Source organism: Equus przewalskii, chromosome 1 (assembly GCF_037783145.1).
Source record: "Equus przewalskii isolate Varuska chromosome 1, EquPr2, whole genome shotgun sequence".
NCBI classification, from domain to species: domain Eukaryota; kingdom Metazoa; phylum Chordata; class Mammalia; order Perissodactyla; family Equidae; genus Equus; species Equus przewalskii.
Window position 1 is genome coordinate 153865689 of NC_091831.1, and position 24309 is coordinate 153889997.

Genomic DNA, 24309 nt, shown 5'->3' on the forward strand with positions numbered 1-24309 from the left:
GCCATTTGAAACCTCAGATCGCATATTCTCAGTACCCTCCGCCATTACGGGTTGCATGATGGTGTCTCTGCCCATCACTTAAATTGCAGTTAACACTTTCTCCCTGTTTGGCAGAGCAATCTCCACATGGCTTAAGTGATGGAGCAGAGGTTTGGGAGAAGACCTGACTTCCAGTTATGGTACTTCTATCAGCTGCCTATATTTGCTTGGGCTCTATTATTGCTAGTGAGTAGTAACCAGAAGGTGAATCTCAATGGGTGGTCAACTTCCTCAGCTATAAGGAACCCTGTCCTTTTGGGAGCATGTTACCTTTCCTGGGGGCACTGAAGAAGAAAAGATTGAGAACCATTAAGATCGATTCTAAGATCAGCTCTTTCAGCCTTCAATTCTCCTTCTATCAAATGAAAGGGTTTACAAACTCACCAATTCAAATGAGTCCATGTTGCTTTCACCTAAACAACAATCATTTACCATAAGCTGTCTAAACATGCAAGATCTGATAAGTGTGCATTTAAGACAATGAGAAACAATAAACACCATTCTTCCAGTAGAAGATCATGAACTGTCAAAAATATCTGTAAAAATCCTTCTTGGAACATAGTTTTCCTAGTATAGCTCTCCTGTCTCTGACTTTGAAAAATACTGCCTATAAAAATCGCTTTGGTCTAAACCCAGTTTCCATTACAGAGAAAGAAAAAGGGCAAACCAACTAGTGGTTAATTTCTGCATTAATGCGTGTGTTACTGTGACGACAGATTCATCCGTCTGCTATTTACTGAAGGTTTATGTCCGTTTTGTGCTCTGCACTGGGGGTGGGAGGAAGGGGCGGCACCTGTGCTTTCATGATTATGAGAACAAGTCTGCTAAGTGCTTAAGCCAGGTATAAAGAGCCTAAGGTTTCAGAGGAGGGAGAAGTGGCACATCAGAGATGCTTTGATATATGACAAGGAATGCTGGCTAGGCTCAGTTTGACATATGACAAGGAAGGCTTGCTGTGCTCAAAGACTGGCAAAGGCCGAGTGGCAGATTGTGAACAATCCAAATGAAAAAGGCAGAGTGAAGGGAGAACATAGGGAAATAGCAAAACAGAAAACCAAGGTTATAAACTTGAATCTGATTTTAGGAGGTCTTAAATACCATGCTAAGGACTTCGAACTTAACTTGATAGGCAATAGTGAGACACCAAAGATGTGTAAGAGAAAGGAACAACAATCCCTAAGCAATTCGTAACATGGCTTGAATATAGGCAAGATATGACAAAGGCCTAAATTAAGGTGACAGCAGCAGGATGCAAAGGGATGACTGTATATACGGGATCATGGAGCTAAAATTAGCATAATTTGCCAATCAACTAGATGCAGAAGCTGAGGGTGCAGGACTTTCCCAAGATGCATTTGAGATTTTTGGCCTGGACTTTTACTTTTGGGAGAACAGCTGCCCTTAAATGTATAGGACAACTAAGAAAAGAGACTGTTTTGTGTTGTGTTTATATTGGGAGGTGGGGGAGTCAGAAGGAGACAAGTAGACAAGTCCTTTCAACCCTGAGATTATAAGAATTTTTGATGCTCTGGCTTTGGAAATTTTAAATTTAAGATACTGAAAACATTTCCCAGTGTAGGTTTTCCAGCAAAAACTACAGCTTTCCTGGAGCTGGAACTCAGGAAAATATTTGAATCTAAACAAACAGCTCTGAAAAGCCTTCATATAAAGATAAACTTGCAGCAATAAATGAAATCTCTACGAGACAAAGTTTAGAAAGTCAGGTAACTAAAAGATATGTTTTGGAGGGTCACATTTGGGGGTGCTGCAGAGGCAGGGCTGAGGGGACAGCAAAGGTGGAGAAGCACACTCAGAGGGAAGAAAAACATGAGAATTCAGTGTCTTAGATGTCGAGGGAGGGGATGAAGGATTTCAAGACTGACACTCTACAATCAAGGCCAATGAAGATGGAGAGGAGACCAATAGCACTTGAGAATTACTTCATCTGTGGTCTTAGCTGTTTTGGTACAGCAAGAACAGAAAGCAAATGGTAGGAGAATCAGCTACATGTAACCAACGTTTGAGAACTTTGACATTGAAGGGAGGGATGGAAACTCAAAGAAGCAGTACCATCATGCAAATGAGTTTTAAAGTAAAGGATGGCTGATGTACTACTAGAAAGGGAGGAAGGCACTTGCCAAAAAGGGAACAACGAATGAGAAAAAGTGCAGAAGAGGTGGTAGAGGATGAATCCAAGAGACTGGGTGGAAAAATATTAGGTGTCTCAGTTTCTTTTCCTATGCACAGGGGCCAAAGTTTAAAACGAGCAAAGAAATAAAAGTGTTAACAGTCTACAGATGAAAACATTCATTCCTTCTCATTTTCTTCTTCTCTTAAAAAGAATGCCCTGGGGCCGACCCGGTGGTACAGTGGTTAAGTTCACACATTTCGCTTCGGTGGCCTGGGGTTCGCCAGTTAGGATCCCAAACCGAACAAATTCGAATCCCAAACTTGTCAAGCCATGCTGTGGTAGGCGTCCCACATATAAAGTAGAGGAAGATGGGCATGGATGTTAGCTCAGGGCCAGTCTTCCTCAGCAAAAAAGAGGGAGGATTGGTGGCAGATGTTAGCTCAGGGTTAATCTTCCTCAAAAAAACAAACAAACAAAAAGAATGCCCCCCTTTTATCCCCACAGCTAATTCAATCTCCTGGGTTCCTGACATCACCCTCTTTCACGTTCTCAGGAAGATTTCCTTATCAATTTGCTCCTCTCTGGCCAGCTCTCCCCTTTACCCACTCAGCTCTCCTGTAGAAAATGCAGGACTGCTCAGGCTGGTTCTACGCATCATCTACACCTAGTGCAGATCTCTTCTTACTGCTGGATAGGAACTCCACAAATATTACCCTTTATAATCTGAACAACGCTGTGGTCATAGTAGTATCCCCATTTTATGGACTGTCCAAAACCATAATCACAGGAAGTGTCAGGGCTATGACTCAAGACTGGGTGTTCTGACTCTCGAACCTCGTGTTGTTTCTCCTATGCGGCATTGTCTCTACATACTTGTCAAGATGCCAGCAGTAGACTCTATTTCTGTCTAAAGGTTACAAAGTACCTGGCTTGCTGTCAGAGACCAAACTTTAAATGGCTGAAATAGCTTGATAGATTGTGTGAAAATTTTATGGTCCTTCCGTCAGACACTATAATTTATTAGCACATAATACACAGTTAGAAGAACCAGAAGAAACCATCCCACACGGGTAAACAATGTGGAGGCTGTGGCCCTTTGACACTCCAAGGCCACAGGCATTATATGGATCCAATAAGAAAGCTGCTTCTACGAGAGAAAGAACAACCTCTTGATCTTGCAAAATGTTTTTGGACACCTAAAGGCTCTTTTATTACTGTGGCTGATTAAAATGAAAAGCTTAAATGACTAAAATGTTCTTTTTGATGAGTTTTTGCCATGAACTATGGACCTTGTAGTCCGGTGGGATACAAGCCCTTTGATCCTGGGCACTCACATAAATTCAGGGTCATAAAACAACATTGGATTTGATTTTACTAGTGCGGCTGATGTTGCCAGATTTGTAATGCAATCTTGTTTTCTCCCCTCCTCATTTTTGGGCCCATCCACCGTTGTTTTATAGCAAAAGGAAAGGAGTTTCCATTTGTTTTTGGCAATCAAGCTTAACGATGGAGCCGCTATTCTAGAATGTTGGAATTTCGCAGGAAAATACTGTATTATATTCATCAACATTGGAATCAAAGTTATTTTATGCGCTGAAAATGAAAAATCAAACAGAAAAACCCTTTTCTGCAAGAAAATTAGATTTTCACTACTTAAAAGGATTAGAAGATGATGTGGTTGAGAACTATGAGTTGGAGGTAGGAAAAATATGATCATATTTAGCATTCACAAATTCCCAGCAAGACTAATTGAAAATTTAAAAAGTCAAAAGACTCCTAGGTTATTTACTAATGAGTGGCAAACCATAGCTTTGTTTTCAAACTTCATTAATCTAAAAAAACTGGTTATCTGTGGGAGAAGTAAAGGAAATATTGGACAAGATATTCAACAAAAAGACATGAATATAACTTAGATGTTTAATTCACTTCCTTTCGTCATCTTCTAATCATTTTCCTGTGTATATATCTGTACCACACTATATTATTCCTATAACTTCTAATTCTAGAAATGAAAGTTTTACTGTAAAAAAAAAAAAAAAGGTCTATTAGGGAACAAAACTACAAATAATTTTACAAAGACCTGTATTACAGAGATCAAAATGATCAATAGTGAGTCACAATTATTCATTTCTTATGGAGTAAAAAACATCAGTTTGGGCTCAGTTAGAAAGATCAGTGATATTCAGCCTGTTCATTAGCCCAGGGAATACTAATTTAAGCTGGATAAACAGTTTTCAGTAATCTTATTTTTCATGGATTTCCTAAAGATTGGGAAATTGCTCACCAAGGTTATTCTGTAAGTGACATGGGGCACAAGAGTCATGAGAGGTCTCACTTCTAATTTGAAGAGTTACCACAGACTACATGCATCACTATCCTATGGGCAGTGCCTCGTGACATTTTCAGCTCTAGTCTCTCAATCTTTGCTTGAAACGCCAGTGAACATTTCAGAGTATGGTCCACCCAGAGGAATATAATTCCAGCACATGTTCACCTCCTTGCCTTTTGGTGTGAATATATTAGATTAAGCCATATGAAATTGATGTTTTCTAAGTTAAAATAGGTCAAATATCCACAATTTCACATTGTTCAACGTATAAACTCCATCCAAATTCGAAAGCCACTACTCTATGTTTTCTTAATACTTCAAGATATGTGCTTTATTTGCACATTATTTGCAGCAGATAGGGGTCATGCCATATACAGTATTAAAAAACAGAACTGTATTATACAAATATCCACAACAGACAGTGTAAGAAATTGTCACCTATTTGCTATTTGTAGAGAAAAGTAGTTGTCCTGGTGGTGTCTATATATTCAATTATGAAGAGAGAAGGGGATGCTGACATCAAGAAAGAGCTTTCTCATTTTATGCTCAAACGTATATGGTCAGCAACTTCTTCTTCCCTATTAATTCATTCAAAAAATATTTATGGTGTCCTTACTATGTTCAAGTACTGGTCTAGGTACCCAAGGGAGAATCAAGCTGTGCAAACATTTATAGAGCAGCAACAACGGCAGTTTAGTAGCTCCAGTTCTAGCAGAAGCAACCATTAGCATCATAAAAAGTCACTGCTTATTGTTAGAGAGTATGAATTCTCTCTCCCATGCCCCTACTTTAGTCCAAGCCACTGTCACTTCCTACCTTCAGGATGGCAATTCTTCCCAACTGTCCTCTCCACTTGCACTCTGGCTCCCCTATTACCTAATCTCTACCACAGCAGCCAGTGGGGTCTTTTGAAAACACAAATCTATTCACGTCACACACTTCTCTGCTCAGAACTAGTCAGTAGGTTCTCATTGTTCTGAGGATGAGATTGGAAAACCCTAAAAAGACCAACAGGGCCCTTCCAGAATCTGGCCTCTTGCCCTCCTCTGCAGCAGTGTTTTTCAAACTGGTCCGTGACCATTAGTACGATAATAAATCAATTTATGCTTTATCACCAGCATTTCCTTTTAAACAAAAGAGTTGAATATATCAGAACACATCACATGAAATAAGTTCTGTTTAATGCTACTCTTATTTCTCACACATACACATACACACAAACATGTGATCTGGGTTTCAATGCAAAATTCATTTATTTCAGACTATAGATTAAAAGGTTTGAAAAACACTACTCCAGAGCTTCATCGCCAACCTTTCTCTTATTTGTGACTCACTGCCCTCCGGTCACACTGGACTCCCTGCAGTCCTTCAAACCAGCCAAGCTCCTCTTTACCCTTCAGGACTCTGCTTAAAGGTCATTTCCTTCCCTAACCCCTCAAGTCTAAATTATATCCTATCACAACATCTTGTACTGTATTTTTCTTTACAACATTATTTTTATTGAGTGATTATTTTATCAATATCTGTCTCTGACTGGACCACAAGCTCCCAGGAAGTAGAGACTATGTCTGTTCTGTTCCCTCCAGCATCTAGCACAGCGCCTTACACCCAGTAGGAACTTAATATGTAGTCAAAGAATGAATGATAGAGAGACCTCTAATTTCCTTTCCATTCTTAGATGAAACACAGACGACCAATTTCATAAAGTATTGTTTTTTGGTAGCTCTTTGTCTTTTGTCATATAGAATGTGTACGTATATTTATGGCCATAAACACATCATGTTTGCTTCTGTAAGTACATTAAGCATTATGCCTATGCGTATAGACCTATACACACATATCTGTGTTGTTCTGTGAAATAAACTAAGTGATTTTATTTTTTATGTACTTAAAGCAAAGCTCTGAACTGGAAAGCTGCTTCAATCATCAAAGGAAAATCTACTTGGAGCTTTATTAAGAGAAAAAGGGTCAAGCTGACCTCCAGTGGTAAGATTGGGGAATGGCTTCAAAATAATTGTAAAATACTGTGAGTACCTATCACACAAACCACGTATCTTGAAATATACGTTTCTCAATTAATACTTTACATTATGCGCATTACATCTATTTGCAACAGATGGAAGTCATGCCATACAGAGAATTAAAACAAAATAAGCAGAGATATCTATAGCAGCTTCTAGAAACAGTAAAAGAAATTGCTACTCCTTTACAGCAATCAGAAAATTTGAGATCTAAGATCTGAAACTCACAAATTCCATTAAAAGTAGATAAAGATTTCAACACTCATAGTCTTTCCCTTCATTCGTCTCTGGGTAATATTAGGTACTTAGTTTAAGCTACCTGTTATTTAGCCTTTAGGGTATAAATTCTATTTTTCTAACTAAAGACTAAATTATCTGAGTACAGGATCCATGTGAGGATTAAGTAAGATAAGCCAGGGTATATGCTAAGTAGAAGTGACTGGCATATAGTAATATGCAAGAAATGTTAGCTGCTGCTGTTATTATTAAATGATGCTTTATCCCTAGCACATCTCTTATATTTAACAGGCATTCAATTAGCATCTATTAACTATTTTAAAAGATAAACTATAAAAAGCAGAGTTATATATACAAAATTATATTTTAGGAAGTTTAGCTTTGTAGCAAAAAACAATTTTGAAAAGCAACATCTTACTCAGGGCACCCCAAATCTGAGCTGTAACTCTTAGGCGTTTTACATATTGAGAAGTTTCCTTAATAAAATCATGGCAGCAGCAATATTTCCATTAACAGGCAGAAATAGGAACGAGAGCATCACACTTTTATAGGAAGAATATTAAAAGCAGTGCTCTTTGGAACATTAGGTATAACATTAACCACAGAATGTTTTTCTTCTTTATACGTACATGGTTTATATTGAAAGAATTTTACCAACGAAAAATACACTTCAACAGCCATTGACTTAAAGTAAACCAAACATGTTGCTCCTCAGAACAAATACAGTAGTTATTTATTGGTCACCTATCACATGCCATTGTACCTCTAAGTCCCATACTTAACTATCACAACAGCTGCAATCAGCATCATATCAACCAAGTTACAATACCATCACAACCACTTTTCAGATGAGAAACTGAAGCTCAGAGGGGTTTAAAGAACGTGTTCAAGACCACACATCTAGTAGGTAGTGGAGACAGGATTCAAACTCAAGGAAAATTCCACACCTGTGTTTCTACTCAGCTGCCCTGCCTAGAGTTGTATGGTATTTCATCTAACGAATGGTTAGTTGATTTTGTTATATAGGTTCATTCTTCAGCTTATTCTGCTCCTCAGGTCCATCACTCTTAAGGACTGATATTCTATCCAAGGAGATATCAAAGACAAGGGTCAGTCCAGAAACGAGGTCATGTCATGAATACTCTCTAGACAAGGACCTTCAAGGTGCAAGAACTTCCAGAAGCAGTTCAGCATGGAGGTTAAGAGTGCCACCTCAGAAAGCTGGTGTGTCACTCATTTAATCCTCATATATAAAGACTGGCACACAGTAAATACTCACTAAATACCAGTTATTATTGTTGTTATTCCTCCACTAGGACACAGAACAAGTTGCAGTAAAATGATCAAAGCACCCACATGCATATGCGTGCATGTACACAAACACAATAATTTCACACTATGGATTCCAAAGCCCATATGAGGTGGGACTCATTAAAAGAGGGAACAGGTGCCGTGTATCACACAGGGGACAGTCCGCCAATAGGTGATAGCATAGGGAACATTCCACACCAGTCCATGTGCTTAAAGGATCAGAAATGCTGGCTCTCAAGGTCTCTGTTGGAGAAGATAAGGTTTAAGAACAGCTGAGGAAACCCTATGTTCAAACTGCAGAAGTCAGTGAAATAGCTGGCAAAATGCATAGAAGTTTTGCACCATTATTTTCTTAATTTACGGTCTCAGAAATTGATTTCTTTGAAACTCAGGCTTCAAATCCCTTAGATGAAGAGAGACACATATCAAGAACAGATTTAGAAACCAGACATCCTGGTTACTAAATCTTGCCATCACACTAACCAGCTGTGAAAACTCAGGATAACACTTTACTTCTCTCTCAATTATGTATATGAAGCACCAGGCGCCATATCTACCACAGAATCTGTATTCATATTCAATAACTATTATTAATCTCTAAGTCAGAAAGCAAAAGGTACTCAGCATTTAAACTCTAAAAAACTAAAATTTCTTCCTGTCTCTTCCTAAAAATGTCCTAGAACATAGAACACACCCAATTTTTTCACACTAAGAGCTCATCTTTCACTCACCCTTCCAACACTGCTGTCCTCTATCCATCTCTTTCAGGGAAAGACAGGAGGAAGGAAGGAAAAAAAAGAAAAGGAAAAAGGAAAGGAAAAGAAATGTAAAAGTCTACAAAGATCTAAAAGCTCAAGGGGTTTTTGCTTGGTAATCATGAGACCACGGAGAAAGTGGACGAGAACATTCTAACTCAGCTGTTCTATGCTCCATACCAGGGGTCACCAACCTGGATGTCTACAGGGCCAGGCAATCAACATAAACAAGCAAAGGAGCTTGGATAAGACAACAGGAAACGTGGGCAAGTGTTGTGGCAAATCAGAGCACACATGCTCATTTCAAGTTATTCAAAGATGACTTTTTAAATGACACTGTGCTGACCAAACAAACTTCTTTGGGTTGTTTGATGGTGTCACAACTATAAGAACTCTGTGGCTCTCCTAATGCTACCTCCAAAATAGTGTTCTACCAAAACCCTGTGAGTCACAAAAGAATGTCTAGCAATGTCAAGTTAGATCACTCAACACCTATTCATTACATTTCAGCTGGTTGCCTGGCATTGCTGTAGGTAATGTGGGACAAGGGAACCTCAAAGACTTTTGGATTGTGTTCAGGCAGATACATGGGCCCACTCTCTCCCAAGGCCATAAATGAAAGAACTTTAGGGCCTGGAGAAAACTTACACCACCTAGTCTTACTTTATAGCTAAAGAAGCTATTATTCACTCTATGGTACAGGACTGTACAAAACTCAGAATTATTGAATGAGGCAAGACAAGTCTGGAGAGAAGGAAGCATTCCCCACAGGCTCTAACATATCTTACCTTCTTTTATGCCATGAAGAGTCAAAATAGCAAAGGCCAACAATCAAAAAGTCACCTGTTCCAATATTAGCCTGTAACCTAAAGTAAAAAACTATTGAAAAAAGAAAAGCTATCTTGGCCGACCTAAGTGACTCATGTTCAGAGTTTCAGACTCAGTAGGGATGATTGGAGCTGATGGCACATGAAGGAGGCATATAAAACCAGCATCAGCCTCCACGCCACAAATGAATAATACAAATATTCTCCATTACAACCAGCTTCCCTCTATCAGCAAGCACAGCTTGACATAATATCTGAGTTATGTGGGGCAAGACAGCATCTTGAAGGCGGAGACAAAGGGCTCCTGGGATGCTAAATCAGATAGGGAATTAACTGCTTTGTATATTCCATCAAAATTTGAATCCAAATATATCTGTAGGCTTCTAGGTAACTAGTCGCTTAAGAGGCATCTCAACACGAGTAAACCAGCAAATCTAAACTCATAATGTTGTATTATGTATCCACAATAAAACAATGAATTAAAATATGTCTCAGCACTTAAAATGTTTTCTTTTTGGCATCTCAGTAAGGAATTATACCAGTATCAGCACTTAGGGGAATACCATGAGGGTTTAATGAAATCATATTTCATATTTGTGAAAGTTTTGTTTATTGGTCTACAAATTACTCCCTTTCCCTCACAGTATTCTCCAGGAATTAATAGATTTAAATGTATTGTGTTGATAACAAAGAAGATGACAAATGGAAAAGGCTCAGGATTTATGTTTCTTTATAAATTTAGCTGTATAAGTTCAAGTGTAGTCTGTACTCAAGTTTGTTTCAACAGCAATGTGTAAACTATTAGAAATGCACCGGTGGGGTGGGTTGGAGACAGAGAAGTAAGGAAATCTACAAGTTTCTCTTAGAGGCCAACATACCATTTGGTTCTCTTGGGGACAAGGTACAACGTAAATTAATCTCCAGTTTGGCATCCGTCCCTGGATCATTTCACAGAGGGAGTTACCATATTAGAAATGTGACTGCATTGCACAATGAGCAGGGGCCTGCCAGAGGCCATCGCTCCATAAAGTTTCCCCTCAGTTAAGGGCGATGCATGTGATGAATGGGGTAAATGAAAAAGCTTCCTATAAAGGAAATGTCACTGTTGGCTAGTTGTTTTTTGTCTGTCCCACAACTCAAAGAACATTAGTTAAAAAACAGATAAAACAATCTGTCACTTGTATGGCCCCTACTTCCAAACTGCCTAAAGTGCTGGTCAAAACAAACATTCTTAAATTATCCAGAGCTCCTCAAAGTCAGACAAGGGGCATGAATTTTTTTCCCAACTTTCAAAATTGAGGAAGTAGAGAGCCAACGAAGTCCTACCCATCCCAAGCTCATGCTTCCCTCCTGTCATAAAGAAGAACTAGGCCCCCCATAGAAGTTTCATTTACTGTTCCAAGAGCTACATGCCTTCAGGAGTCACACATCAGAAGCAGCATGGGAAGGCTAGAGAGCTCCATTCAGAGTATTACTGGAAACCTGAACATATTGTTCCACAGATGCAAGCAGCACTGAGAAGAGATCCCTGGTTAGAAAGAACCTTGAGAAGAAACTATAAGAGAAAAAGTAGGGGTGTACAAATAACAGGGATTTAGAGAGTCTAAGTTAAGGACCTTAAGTCTGAAAGCACAATGCGATAGATAATTTTTTCTTTTTCTTTTCTTTTTTTTTTTTAGTATGGTGGGACCAACGATACAATTCAAAGGTGCTATTAGAGATTATATGGGCTGGTCTGTCATTTTAGAAATTAGGAAACTGAGGCCAAAGCATTGCCTGAAGTTCATGTTGTTGTTCTTGCCAAACCTAAGACCTAAGAATCCAGACCTTCTGATTCTCAATCTAATATTCCTTCCATTAAGGCTGCCCTGATGAATGGGAAGAGCAATGGCTTCAAAGTCAGACAGATCTGCGTGGATTCAAACTCAGGTTCCCCCACTTACTAGTCTAGGACTTCTGACAAGTCAATCTCTAAGAGCCTCGTTTTATCACCTGTAAAATGGGGATGAATCTATTACTGTACTTATATTCCTACATTTACCCTTATAATACTAATGCCAAATGCCTGGGACAGAGGTTGGCACACAGTAGGGATTTAATAAAAAGTGAAATACTATTATTTTTCAATTGGAGGTTGTTATGTAAGAAATATTTGTGCATCATCTATGTGCCAAACACTTTGCTAGAGACAAAAACCTTTGCTTCCTCCAAGGTGCCTACAATCAGCAGATTAATGAAGCAGAACCTTGGTGGCATGAAATGGGTACTGAAACCACTCAAAGAACATAACTGGAACTCAGGATTATACATCGAGATGATAAGACTACATGAATCAACACAGAGCAGTATTCCCAAAAATGAGTTACTTGGGGGAAAAAAAGAATTATGTGAGAAACAAGCTATACAGTTCTCTCTCATAATTCTTCTCTATACATGGTAAAGCTCGAACAAGGGAACCAGATATTTCTCAAACTTATTTGACCATGAAATCTTTTTGTCAGGGAACAGTTCAGAGGCTCGCTGTTTGGGGGTATGAACTTCAGGAAAGCCTGGTTTAGACTCCCTGATATAGAGCACAAAGTCAGAAAAATGGCTGGATGATCATGGAAAAGTCACCCTCAAAGAGTAAGTCAAATGTTCCAAGAATGGGGGCTGGCCCCGTGGCAGAATGGTTAAGTTCACGCACTCCACTGCAGAGGCCCAGGGTTTCACGGGTTTGGATCCTGGGTGCGGACATGGTTCCGCTCATCAGGTCACGCTGAGGTGGCATCCCACATGCCACAACTAGAAGGACCTGCAACTAGGATATACAACCATGTATCGGGGGGATTTGGGGAGATAAAGCAGAAAAAAAAGAAATGTCCCAAGGAAGTCCTCAATCAAAAGAGCCTGAGGACTCTAAATTCAAGTTGCCTAATTGTAAGGAGACTTGAGCAGGGAAAAAGGAATTAGAAATAATATTTACTGAGCATGTGCTGTGTAACCAGTACCATCGAGTGTACATGATATTGAACAATCCCAGAAGGGGGCCTCATCATCAACATGATTATTATTGTACAGATGTTGAAACTGAGAAGACTAAGTCCCAGGGAAGTAGATTAATTTCCCAATGTCACAGGATACAGAATTGAACCAAATCCTGACTCAAAAACCTGAGTTCTTTCATATTTTCATCATGCATAAAATAATATCAGACACAATTCTGACTACAATAAGGCAAAAGATCAGCCATATGGTGAAACATTTTGTATAACATCTGTGATGGTGATTTTCAAACCTTGCTCCTAAGCAATCTCAAAGAAACAACTATTTGTGCCATGGGAGAATTCGTTTTATCATATGCCTTAGAAGGGCAGGTCTGAACTATGTTTCTACCCAATAGTCATGAACTTGTTGTGCAATGGCTACCACAGGCAAAAATTTCTCAAGTGAGTGAGAACCTGTAAAGGTGCTCCCTTCTCAAAAATGAAGTCAGTCACATAGAATTATCCCACATTGAAAAATGAACCAGGTGACAAGTATCATGAAGTGATCACAAACTCTCAAGGTAGAGTTTGCTCAATGAAGGACACACTTGGACAAAAATAAGAATCTTGCTGTGGTTATATTAGGAATGACACAAAGTGGTGAAGTCATGGAAAATGTTTGACCTGCCATCACTCTCTTACTGGAGATTTGAATAGAAAAGTCAGCCTAGTGCTTTGACTTTGCATAGAAGGTATATAGACATAAGGCTCTAGAAACGGATTCATTCAAGTCATCAATAAATCTTTGCTTTTGAACTATCAGGGGCACATGTATGTAAGTTGTTACACATTTGAAAAGCTGGTCCCAGGACCAAGCCCTGTGACCTTTCTATAGCACAACACTCCATAATGTTGGCTGCAAAGCATGCACGAGATTAAGAACTCCAGACTCCCCCGCTTACAAGGCTTGGGACTCTGGGCTAAAGACGTCAACCTCCAATGAAATTATTTTAGGTGGTAAGGATTCCATTTGGTAGGTGAGGGAATTGAGCAATCAAGCGATTTCCCTACAAATCTATAGTCAAAAACAGAATCGAAAGCTGAATTTACATTGTTTATTGAATCATGCCGTTTCTTTAAACTGTATGAAAACATTCCAAAAAAACTAAATGTGATGTATATCAATTCTTGCATATGGTGACAGAATGAATCATTTTTCCTGTGTACTTGAAGCATGAAATCTTTCCTATTCTAGAAAGGCATGTTGAAGTCCAGAAACACGCCTGACTTCTCCATGACCTGTAAATGGAGGTGGAAAATCTAACAGGCAATGAAGGCTGCCAGTGGAAATCACAGATGAAGAAATGAACATCGAAATATCAGTTTTCTCATCAATTATCTTCCACTAGTCCTATAACAATAGACGTGACTTTGTTACTTTGTGGAATAAAACAGGTAGAGATGATATTCAGCAAGTAGCCGACAAGGCGAGCCAGGTGGGGTTATTGTCTGTTTTATGAACTGCGTCTGTCCTGACTGGTTGGTGCTGCTGCCAATCTAGTTATTTTCTACTTCTTCCAGAGAGCAGGAGTTAATTAAAGCATAAAGGAGCCAGGCAGGTGAACAGAGTGGGGACAGTGGCAAACAATAGAACACATGTCTTAGTTGAAGTGGACACCCACTATTCAACCCCAGCATAGCAAAAGAGGCCCAATGTTGCCAAGTTTTCCAATTTTTTTTTTAGAAGCAGCTAGAAAGCCCTCCATATTTAAAAGTATTCATTCCTAATTCAATCTCTAAAATGCTGTTTGTCAACAAAACAGTTCTATAGGCCAGATCAGGAATCTGAGCTGCCAGTTTCCTATTGAGGTTTGTCAGTCTGTGACTGCTAGAATAGTTCCAAACTACAGTTAAGTGTGTAGATTTGGTCCACCACCCCGGCCCTGATGGTGTTGGTGTGCCATGGCCATTGGATTTCGGCAATTAGCTATAAATCATAAATATGCGACAAGAAAAAAAATTAAAATTTACTAACAGCAATAAAAGAGCAGACAATTCTTTCAGAGATACTTGAAGAAAATTTAAGTTCTAACTAGGAATATTTATTAACCTTTACTCTTGTCAATCATCCCTTGGTCTAATCTTTACTTTAAATGGAAATCACGATCCTAATATACTTTTTCCCCTCCCATTTACTCTCTTTCCCTTCTCAACCTTTTCTTAGGTTGAGATATAAGATGAGAGGACTTCTGTGGAGATGACATGAAATAACGCAGGTAATATGCATAGAACAATGCTCAGCACAAAGTAAGAACTCAAAAATTGTAAGCGCCTGCTCCTACTGTAAATATTATTTAGCTGTCAAAGCCCTCATAGGGCTGGTCTACAACTTGGGGAAGCTAATGTTAACTCTTACAACTGAATCCTTACTTAAAACTTCTGCTCACAGGATAAGTTCTGTACCCACCGTCGTTACCTATGTGTTTCTTAAATTAATCCCCATTTCTGTCCCTCTGAGACCGCTGAGCATCATTTGCACACCAGAACAAAGGAAAAGAAAGCGAGGTCTCTGTGGACCATTTTGCAACAAAGGAGGTAAGGGCCTCCACCTCTCTTTTTACCCTGGGAGATAGAGGTATTTTTCCACTTTTTTGTTTCTTTGTGAAATTGACTCATTCCCTCTTCCAAACTACTTAAACCAAAGCAGATGGGGGTGGTTTGAATTCATATGCAATACAACTTGTTCACTGATCCTTTTGCTACTTGCAATGGCTTCACGTATAATACAACATGCTGCCTGTTATTTTAAAAAGCACGTTATCATCTACTGAAAAGAAGTATAATTGATCCACAAATTCATTAAGTTAGCAAGTAATCAGTTAGCACTAAATAAGCAACAAGTTTTACTTAAATTTCCACATTGTTCTCTCCTGAGGTATAAGGTCAACCTAGGCATTAGTAAACTAGAGTCAGTGCCTGACTCAATATTTAGTTATTTGAAATTAAGACTCCAACTTCCTGTTACAGGCCCTGCAAGCAAACAGCAAACATAAGGGAATGACAATCACATGTCTGGAGAAGGAAATGATCCCTCAATCTTCTTGGGCTGCACAAAGGAGGATCAAGTCAGCAATTTCCAAGCACACCCTGGAGATAAGGAGCGGATGGCTCGGTACAACTCTTCCTCCCACTAGGGCCACTTCCTTAAGGGCCTTAATCTGCATGACGTGATGTTTCAGGAATGTGTTAAGGGACGGAGAGATATGAATACATGAATGGGAATAAACCAAACAAAATGATTTGCACCGTGCATAGGAAAAACAGTTTTTTCCTTTTTGTCTTTTTCTAATTGAAGTATAATTGACATGCAATATATCCGTTTCAGGTGTACATCATAGTGATGTGATATTTACATTTATTACAAAATGATCACCACAGTAAGTCTAGTAGCCGTCTGTCACCATAAAGTTATTACGATATTGACTATATTCCTGTGCTGTATATAACATCCCCATGACTTATTTTATAACTAGAAGTTGGTACTTCTTAATCATCCTTCATTCATTTGGCCCACTTCCCAAACCCCCTCCCCTCTGGCAACCACCAGTTTGTTTTCTATAGAAAAATAACTTTTGAAAGACTTCTTATAGACAGTGAAAGTCTAAATACTCTGTCTTATTTCCTGCTTTACAAATAAAATCATCATTTTGTCTCATCAAGTCATTTTCCCAATCAAATGCATTTGCAGTATTTCTCAAAAACAGGAACTGATTTGTCTTAAAAATGGAGTTTAAGGCTTTTGCCCCCAGGTTAACTCAGTGCCCAGTGGCAGGTGCAAGCTGCAGATGCTGTCTAGGTAAATATGTCAACGCAAGGGGAATATTTACTTCAGCACACAAGAAAACTAAGTATCAGTCTCACATAACTAGTTCAGTAGAATCAAAGAGATATACCTGCAGGTTTTCAATTTCTTCTTTGTGCTCCCTCTTCAAGTGTAAAATAGCAGCTTGGTATTCTGTAAGATCACAAAAAAAGGCAATTACAAAGAAGCACAAAAGTAGGCACAAAATTAAAGTGATCATCTCCAAGGTCCCAGAGGTCCTCCTACAAGTAAACTGAGTAAATAAAAGCCACAATCTGACACTAACCTGACAAGAGAGGTTGAAAACTGGGGCAAGATATGACGAGTAGCTCAGCATAGAAGGGAGATTTCCTTCCATTTAGCAAACCTTAAGTTTTGAGAAGCCCCAAATTGGGAAGATAGGATAGGGCTTTAAAAAAGAAAAAAAAGAAAAAAAGCATGATGGGTGTTCCAGATAAAGACTGGGTCAGGCACTTGTCTTTGAGGAGGAGTTGGAAGCTAACGCTCCAGAGAGAACAAATACAGATGTATTAAGAGCAGACACAGGAAATAAAAGAAAACTTTCTGTGTGAGATCAGAGAACTCTATTTTTAACTGTTTCCAAAAAAAAAATCTCCATTTGAATGCAAGGCTAAGCACATACTCAGGGCTGATCTCAATCTTTAGATCACTTCAGAGAGTCAAGACCATTTGTCACTTGGATGAGAGGATCTAGGGTGAGTTGAGGTTGAAAGGAGGACAAAAATAAATTTCTGGTCCAATTTTAGTCTGAGTCTAATAATGTTTATTCCAATAATAAGTTCCAAGTGTACACAGGAACTCCAGCCAACCAGTAAAACTACCATCCCACTGGCTAAGCATGAAGCAGCCAGGACAACTTTATTTCCAGCAGGACGGCTAAGAATGTGGGGTCACAGAACTATACAGGCTGCAGAGAACCACAAAGCAAAATGCCATGAGTAAACATTTTTGTGGGATAAGTCGGTCTTTTACAAACATGTTTGAGGTTGTAAGCATGAGTAAGAAAGAAGTCAGTTAGATGTCATTTAAAAATGTATGAAAAGACAGGCTATTTCCCCATGTGGATTTCAGAAATCAGGCACAAAAGTTTAGGTTTCTACTCAAAAGTGCATGAGGGAAATCTTTGGTAAATCTGTAAGAGGAGAGGAGTGTCGCTGTTGATTATTATGTCACACCACTGCTCTGATGGAAAATGTGTAATGTGTTCCACTGAGCTGTGAATCCATCAGCAAGTTCTGTGGGTTCTACATCCAAACCATCCCTTGAACAAGACCACTTCTCACCATCTCCACACCCACCGCTATAGTCCATCTTTTCCTTAGACCACTGCAAGACCCTAAAAAGGTCACTTGCTTTCACTCACCACCACCATAACCCATTCTCCTCACAGCAGCCTGAATGATCTATTAAAGGCAGGAACCAGATCATGTCCCATCCTTGGTCTTCCCTGCACTCAGAATGAACTCAACACACCCTACTGTGGCTCATGGGCTCTTCAAGATCTGGTTTCTATATAACTCTCCCTGCTTTTGCTCAATACACTTCAGGCACACTGGCTTTCTTGCTATTCCTTGAAATTGTCAAGTTCTTTTCTACCTCAGAATCTTTACTAATAGTGGGGAAAATATGGATTGTATTTACTGAGCACTTACTATATATATCAGGCATTATGTTAGTACTTCGTATGTATTAATTCATTTTGTCCCTGCAATAACCCTATGATGTAGGTACATTATCCCCATTACAGATGAAGAAACTGATGCACAGAAAAGTTGTGTAGCTTGTCCAAGGAAGCTGAATAAGTTGCAGAGCTAGAAAACATACACAATTCAATGGGTGAATGTATAAATAAATTGTAGTATATTCATAGAACAATACTACTCAGCAATAATAAGGAATGAACTATTGATAGATACATCAGCATAGACGAATCTCAAAGACATACGCCGAGTGAAGGAAGGCAGTCTCAGAAGGCTAACTGTTGTTTAATTCCATTGACATGACCCTCTGGGAAAGACAAAACCATAGAGGTGAAGAACAGATCACAGCAGCAGTGACCAAAGGTTAGAGACAGGGAGAAGGTTTGACTACAAAGGGGCAGCACACAAAGGAATTTTTGGGGTGATGTAACTATTCTCTATCCTGATTATGGTGGTGGTTCCATGAATCTATACATGGATTAAAACTCATAAAACCATAGAACCGAACAGAAAAAAAGTTAATTCTATTGTACATTAATTTTTAAAAATCTACAAATATTTTACTTTTAAATGTTTTCCGTAGGAGATTCAGCATAACACAAGAATACTTGTTACTACCACTTCTATTCATTATTTTCTTAAGGGTACTAGTAGAGGTAGTAGGACAAGAAAAAAAGAAAAGAAATAAATAAATATGCACGCACACATATATTTATGTATATAAAATAAAGGGAAAAAGCTATTATTCACTACGATTGCATATTTAGAAAAATCCAAAAGATTCTGCAGATAAAATATTAGAATATATGAGTTTAGTAGAGTTGATGGATATAAAAATCAGTATACAAAAATCCTAATACTAGCAACAGTTTAAAAAAGAAAACATTTACAGTACGCCTGCAAATACAAAGTACTTAGAAAGAACCTTAACAAAAATATGTAAGAGCTCATATAAGAAAATAGAAACATTACGTTGAAATATATTACCAAGAAAGACACAGATAAAAAGACCTATCTTTAATAAGACTCAATATTGTAAAGATGTTAATTTTTCCAAATTGATCTATAGATTTAATGCAATCCCATTCAACACTTTTTTTTCTTAAAGATTGGCACCTGAGCTAACAACTGTTGCTAATCTTCTTCCTCCTCCCCCTCCTCTTCTTCTTCTCCCCAAAGACTCCCCCAGTACATAGTTGTATATTCTAGCTGTAGGTCCTTCTGACTATGCTGTGTGGGACGCCACCTCAGCATGGCCTGATGAGCGGTGCCATTCTGCACCCGGGATCCGAAACAGCGAAACCCTGGGCTGCCAAAGCAGAGCGCTCGAACTTAACCACCCAGCCAAGGGGCTGGCCCCCCCAGTTCAACAGTTCTAAGTTTTATTTGAACTTAGGGAGCACATTCTAAAATGTACGTTGAAGCACGAAAGTGTAAAAAGCCAATAAAAGCCAAGTAACTCTTGAAAATATAAAGATAAGACAACTTGCCTTACCATCAAACAAGAATTATTTTTAACTATCACAACATAATTAAGGTGGTGTGGTACTGAAAGGAATAACAAATAGGTCAATAGAACAGACCAGAGAGCCCAGAAATACACCATCAAATTATGGTCACTTGACATGACAGAAGTAGCATGAAAGATCTTTGTTTACACTAAGAATGGTCTTTTCAAAAACTACTGGATGGGAAAAGAGGATGTTCATATGGAAAAACATGAAACTGGATCCTAACTTTATGACCAAATAATAATCTAAGTCAATTAAGAGCTAACTTGTAAAAAGCCAACCTACACATTTTTATAAGAAGATATGGCATAATATTGTTACAACTTCAGGATAGGAAAGGACTTAAGATTTAAAGAGCACAATATATAAAGGAAAAAAGTGATAAATTTGACATTAAAATTAAGAATGTCTTTTCATCAAAATACACAATAAAGAGAGAGAAAACACAAGCCACAGAGTGGGAGAATATACTTAAAACAAATAATCAAAGATCTACTTATATATATATATATACATACATATATATATAGGAATAGTTCTTACAAAACTAAAGAAAATGAAAAATAGGCAAAAAATGTCAACAGTCACTCTAAAAACAGAACATACAAGTAAATATATTAAAAGGTGCTCACTCCATTAGTAATCAGGAATATTTAAAGTCGGACAAAACTGAGTGTTAGTGAAGATGTGGAGCAACGGAAACTCACATTCTTGTGGCAGGAGTGCAAATTGAAAATGTTTGACTTTTTCTAACAAAGTTGAAGATACTCATACCGCCATACCCAACAATTCTAATCTTAGGTACATGCAAATTAAAAAACTATAAAAGAAAAGCAAATAATATTAACAAGATCCAGAATAATGATGGCAACCAGGAGAAGGGGATTGAGTTGGGTTATAATCGAGCAGGTGGTGTCACATGGGTGGTTCAATGAAAAATTCTTCTTTTGCGTCTTATGTCATTTTTTAATGTATACCTAACATTAAAATACAAGGAAAAAAGATTGCTCTGGTTATACTAGTTTTCTCATATAACAAATAAAGATTATACAGGCACAAGAGAGACTCTAGATGCTTAAAATGAGAACAATTTAGTAAGTTTGAGTCTTGTATAAAGGTTGAGTCCTAACCCATATGATGATCAATATCTAAACCTTAATGAATTCCAAGCCTCCACAAAGTAGGCAAAGGCAGATTAGCCAAACCAGCCTTGCAAACAAATGCCCCTTGGGAATAACATCTACAATCTAAATAGAAATTATACAGAATATATTTTGAAATGATTCATCTTGTGTAAATAGTACCTGTTAGGGTGTGACAGATATAGTTACAACTAATTAACAGATTGATAGAGGAGATCACAGTAAAGCTAACACCCAGTAAATCTTGATTCATCTCCTCCTTAGACAAATATTGCTGCCAACAGTCCCGGTGTAACAGGTGGCAAGAAAACACTCCCATTCCTGACAAGGATGACAAAAGAGAGTCTCTGGGCAGCATGTAGAAGGAGGGAATTAATGCCCTCACTAGAAAGATGCTCACTTTGAGGGTTGACAAGAGAATGGTAAGACTACAAAGGGTGAGTCAAAGTTAGGTTGGTGGGTTTCAAATGTGTCTTGTCAGTGGCAGTCCCCTCCCCCTACATTTGTGTTTGTAAATACCTTGGCATGGGCCAAGGCAAATCCTCCCAGTCTCTTGGGGGTGAGGATGGTGAGGCAGAGGTCTCAATTCAAGACTAACAATGTTTTTGATTGTTAAAAAGAGAACTTGACCCTGGTATTCAGTAGCTCTGGAACACTATAAATGTGTGAAAAGGAGGAATAGAGATTTTGAATATCGGGGCTTGAAAAGGGCAGACCTCTCCGAAGCTACATTAGCCCAGTGGGAATTAACAAATGAATTGAAATAATCTAACCCACAAAAAAGAAGCCTGAAGAATGTCTTTCAAGAAATAATACATGATATGGAAAGACAGCAACAGGAAAAAGCATCCTGACCGGCAGGATTCAATATTTTGGGGAAAAATACATGAGAACTTACCTCCATAAACATACAGCTCTTTCTAGTCAAGTACTTAGTCTAATTGGTAGGGACCCCTTTCATTGCACAAATCTTCCTTATTGATCAGCTCACAACAGCAAAACATCCTTTCTGCCAGGTATTATTCTGGGTTGTGTCCTCCAATTCACCAACAGCAGAATTTAAGATGATCTCACTAACCTGAGGGGCATGTAGTAACCATTGCTGCAGTTTATCACTGATTGAGTTTCTCTTAACTACATATGGGTACAGGTAACATTATCGAGTCCTATTCCTCTGGAACTGTCCCAAGCACTCTACTACACAGATTAACTCATGCCATCCTCACATCACCATTGCAAGGTAGATCCTATCATATCAAGGTCCATTTTACAGATGAGGAAACTGAGGTGCACAGGTTGAACAACTTCCCCCAAAACCACGTGCTAGTAAATACCAACCATTCAAGCCCAGGAACCTGTGCTTTTTACTCCAAAGAGTTTTGTTAGTTATTGTTGTTGTTATAGTTGGGTAAGCAGCAGGTATAATGAAAATGCAGAAGTCCCTAAGAATTTGAAGGTTGTTGGCTGTATCCAATTACTAGAATCACTTGTGAACTTAGGAAATCTCTCCCATAATGCTTCAGAAGGGGAAGGGGGCATTTTTAAACACAGGGAGGTTGGATGAGGCTAGGGTCCACAGGAACAGTGAGTTATAATGGCTGGTCCCATCAAGTTACATGATGGTGATTCATCCATCTTCTCGATGGGGACTTCCAAGCCTGTAGTCACCAGCTGTGATTAAATCTGGTTTTCATTTATACTCTCTCACACATATATCCAAGCCCCTCCCTACCACACACACATATCACTGGCAGAACTGGATTATGCACACAGCTGGGAAATTAGAAAATTTCTGATTTCCCAAATGAATGAGAACCAGCTCTATTCCTGCCCATGGACTCTAACTTGTACTGCCTGCATCTCTCATTGGCTTTACACACTGTCTCACATTGTTAAGAAACATGTTCGAGTACATACCTTCAGTCTTAAAGGGAAAAGACCCATCCTCTGAATTATATTTGGAGAATATTTAGTGTTTCCAAAGCTTTGCATGCACACCACTAAGGTCATTTTTTGGTAACGGACAGCCAGACTTTAACAGCTGAATCCTTATTGTAATGTGATTAGGGAAAAAAAAAGTCAAACTAGCACATAAAACCCATGATTTCATGAATATTACTGTTACAAATAGTGTTGATAAGATATTGTTATAAAATGGAGTTTAGTCCCAGGACTAGCAGCAGCAGCACCACCTGGGACTTCTTAGGAATGCTAATTCTTAGGCCTACCCCAGACCTACTGATTAAGAAACTTGGAGGAGGCTTTACCAAGCCCTCCAAGTGATGAGGCACATGAAAGTTTGAGAACCACTGCTTTAAGTTTAGTTTTATTCAAGAAAAAACAAAAACAAAAAATTAAAGAATAAATTAAAAAATAGTAAAAGTAGTATAAACATATGTCCCTAAATCAAGGAGCTGGCACATAAAAGATGAGATTTGGGAAAACATGCTAATTACTGACAGATTAATACACGTTCAAACAAACTCATCCATGAACGAATGCAGAAACTTTCTCCATCTCTAACATTAACAAAAAGGGTGCTGGTCATAGAAGGCAAAGTCACAGACAATTTGCTCTAATACCTTAGAATAAGATGAAATTTGAGCTCTCATATTTAATAAGCTCATGAAGGCAAAGTGTGCAGCCTGGCCTTGGTGCATAGTAGGTTCTCTGCGTTGATTTCCTCGCCAGATGCCTATAAACAATGCAGTCCAAGTAACTATGGTATTTGGAAAAGGGTAGCTGCCTTGGTACTTGTCAGCAACAGTAGCAGAAGAATCAGAGCCCGTGAAGCCAGGAGAAAAAAGTTGGGTATAATAAAGTCAGCGGCTGCTAGAAGGTCTATCCCCTGTAATGTCAATACAACACCTTTTATCAATGGGCCTTCCCACATTACACATGTGGCAGGAACAGTACAAGGAGTCGAACTCCATTTGTTGAGTGACAGCTGACAGCTTTTGCATTTCACCTCTCCCTCTTCCCCTGTGCCCCATATCTGGGCAATCTGATTAGAAAGCCTTTACACTGGCAGGAAAGTCAAACCACACAAGCCACTGTCCACAGGTGGGAATCCTCAGCCCAGCATTACCCCCTGCACATCATAAAACCCCAAGCCAGTCTCCTACCCTTCCTCTCTCAAAGCATTTTCCAGCTGGCTTGAGAGGCTCTGCCCTGCTCTCCCCCGAAGTGTCATTATGCTAGGAATAAACCTTTTCATATGCTTGCATGTATGTACACACGCAGGTGTGTGTACACAGTCATCAATCTTGAATCAAATTTGGGGTAGAGGGTCCATCTTGCCTCTTCAAACGGAACAAGACTGTGTAGACGTTACATGAATAATCAATGAATCTATTTTGTTGTCCTATAGATGTATGGAAAGGAAATGACTAGTTTCTATATCAGAAAGACACAAGATTTGACAACAGCTGGGAGAAATGCTATGAATTTAGGAATT

General features: G+C 38.8%; 1 protein-coding gene across 9 annotated transcripts in view; it reads right to left on the minus strand.

The window, feature by feature from the left end:
* FMN1 (formin 1) overlaps nucleotides 1-24309 on the minus strand; it is a 383790-nt gene that overhangs the window by 205624 nt on the left and 153857 nt on the right. For all 9 annotated transcript variants that reach the window (XM_070584360.1, XM_070584371.1, XM_070584336.1 and 6 more), the window contains one exon: nucleotides 16570-16631. In XM_070584360.1, coding sequence (XP_070440461.1) covers nucleotides 16570-16631 — 62 coding nt within the window. The remainder of the gene's footprint in view (nucleotides 1-16569; nucleotides 16632-24309) is intronic.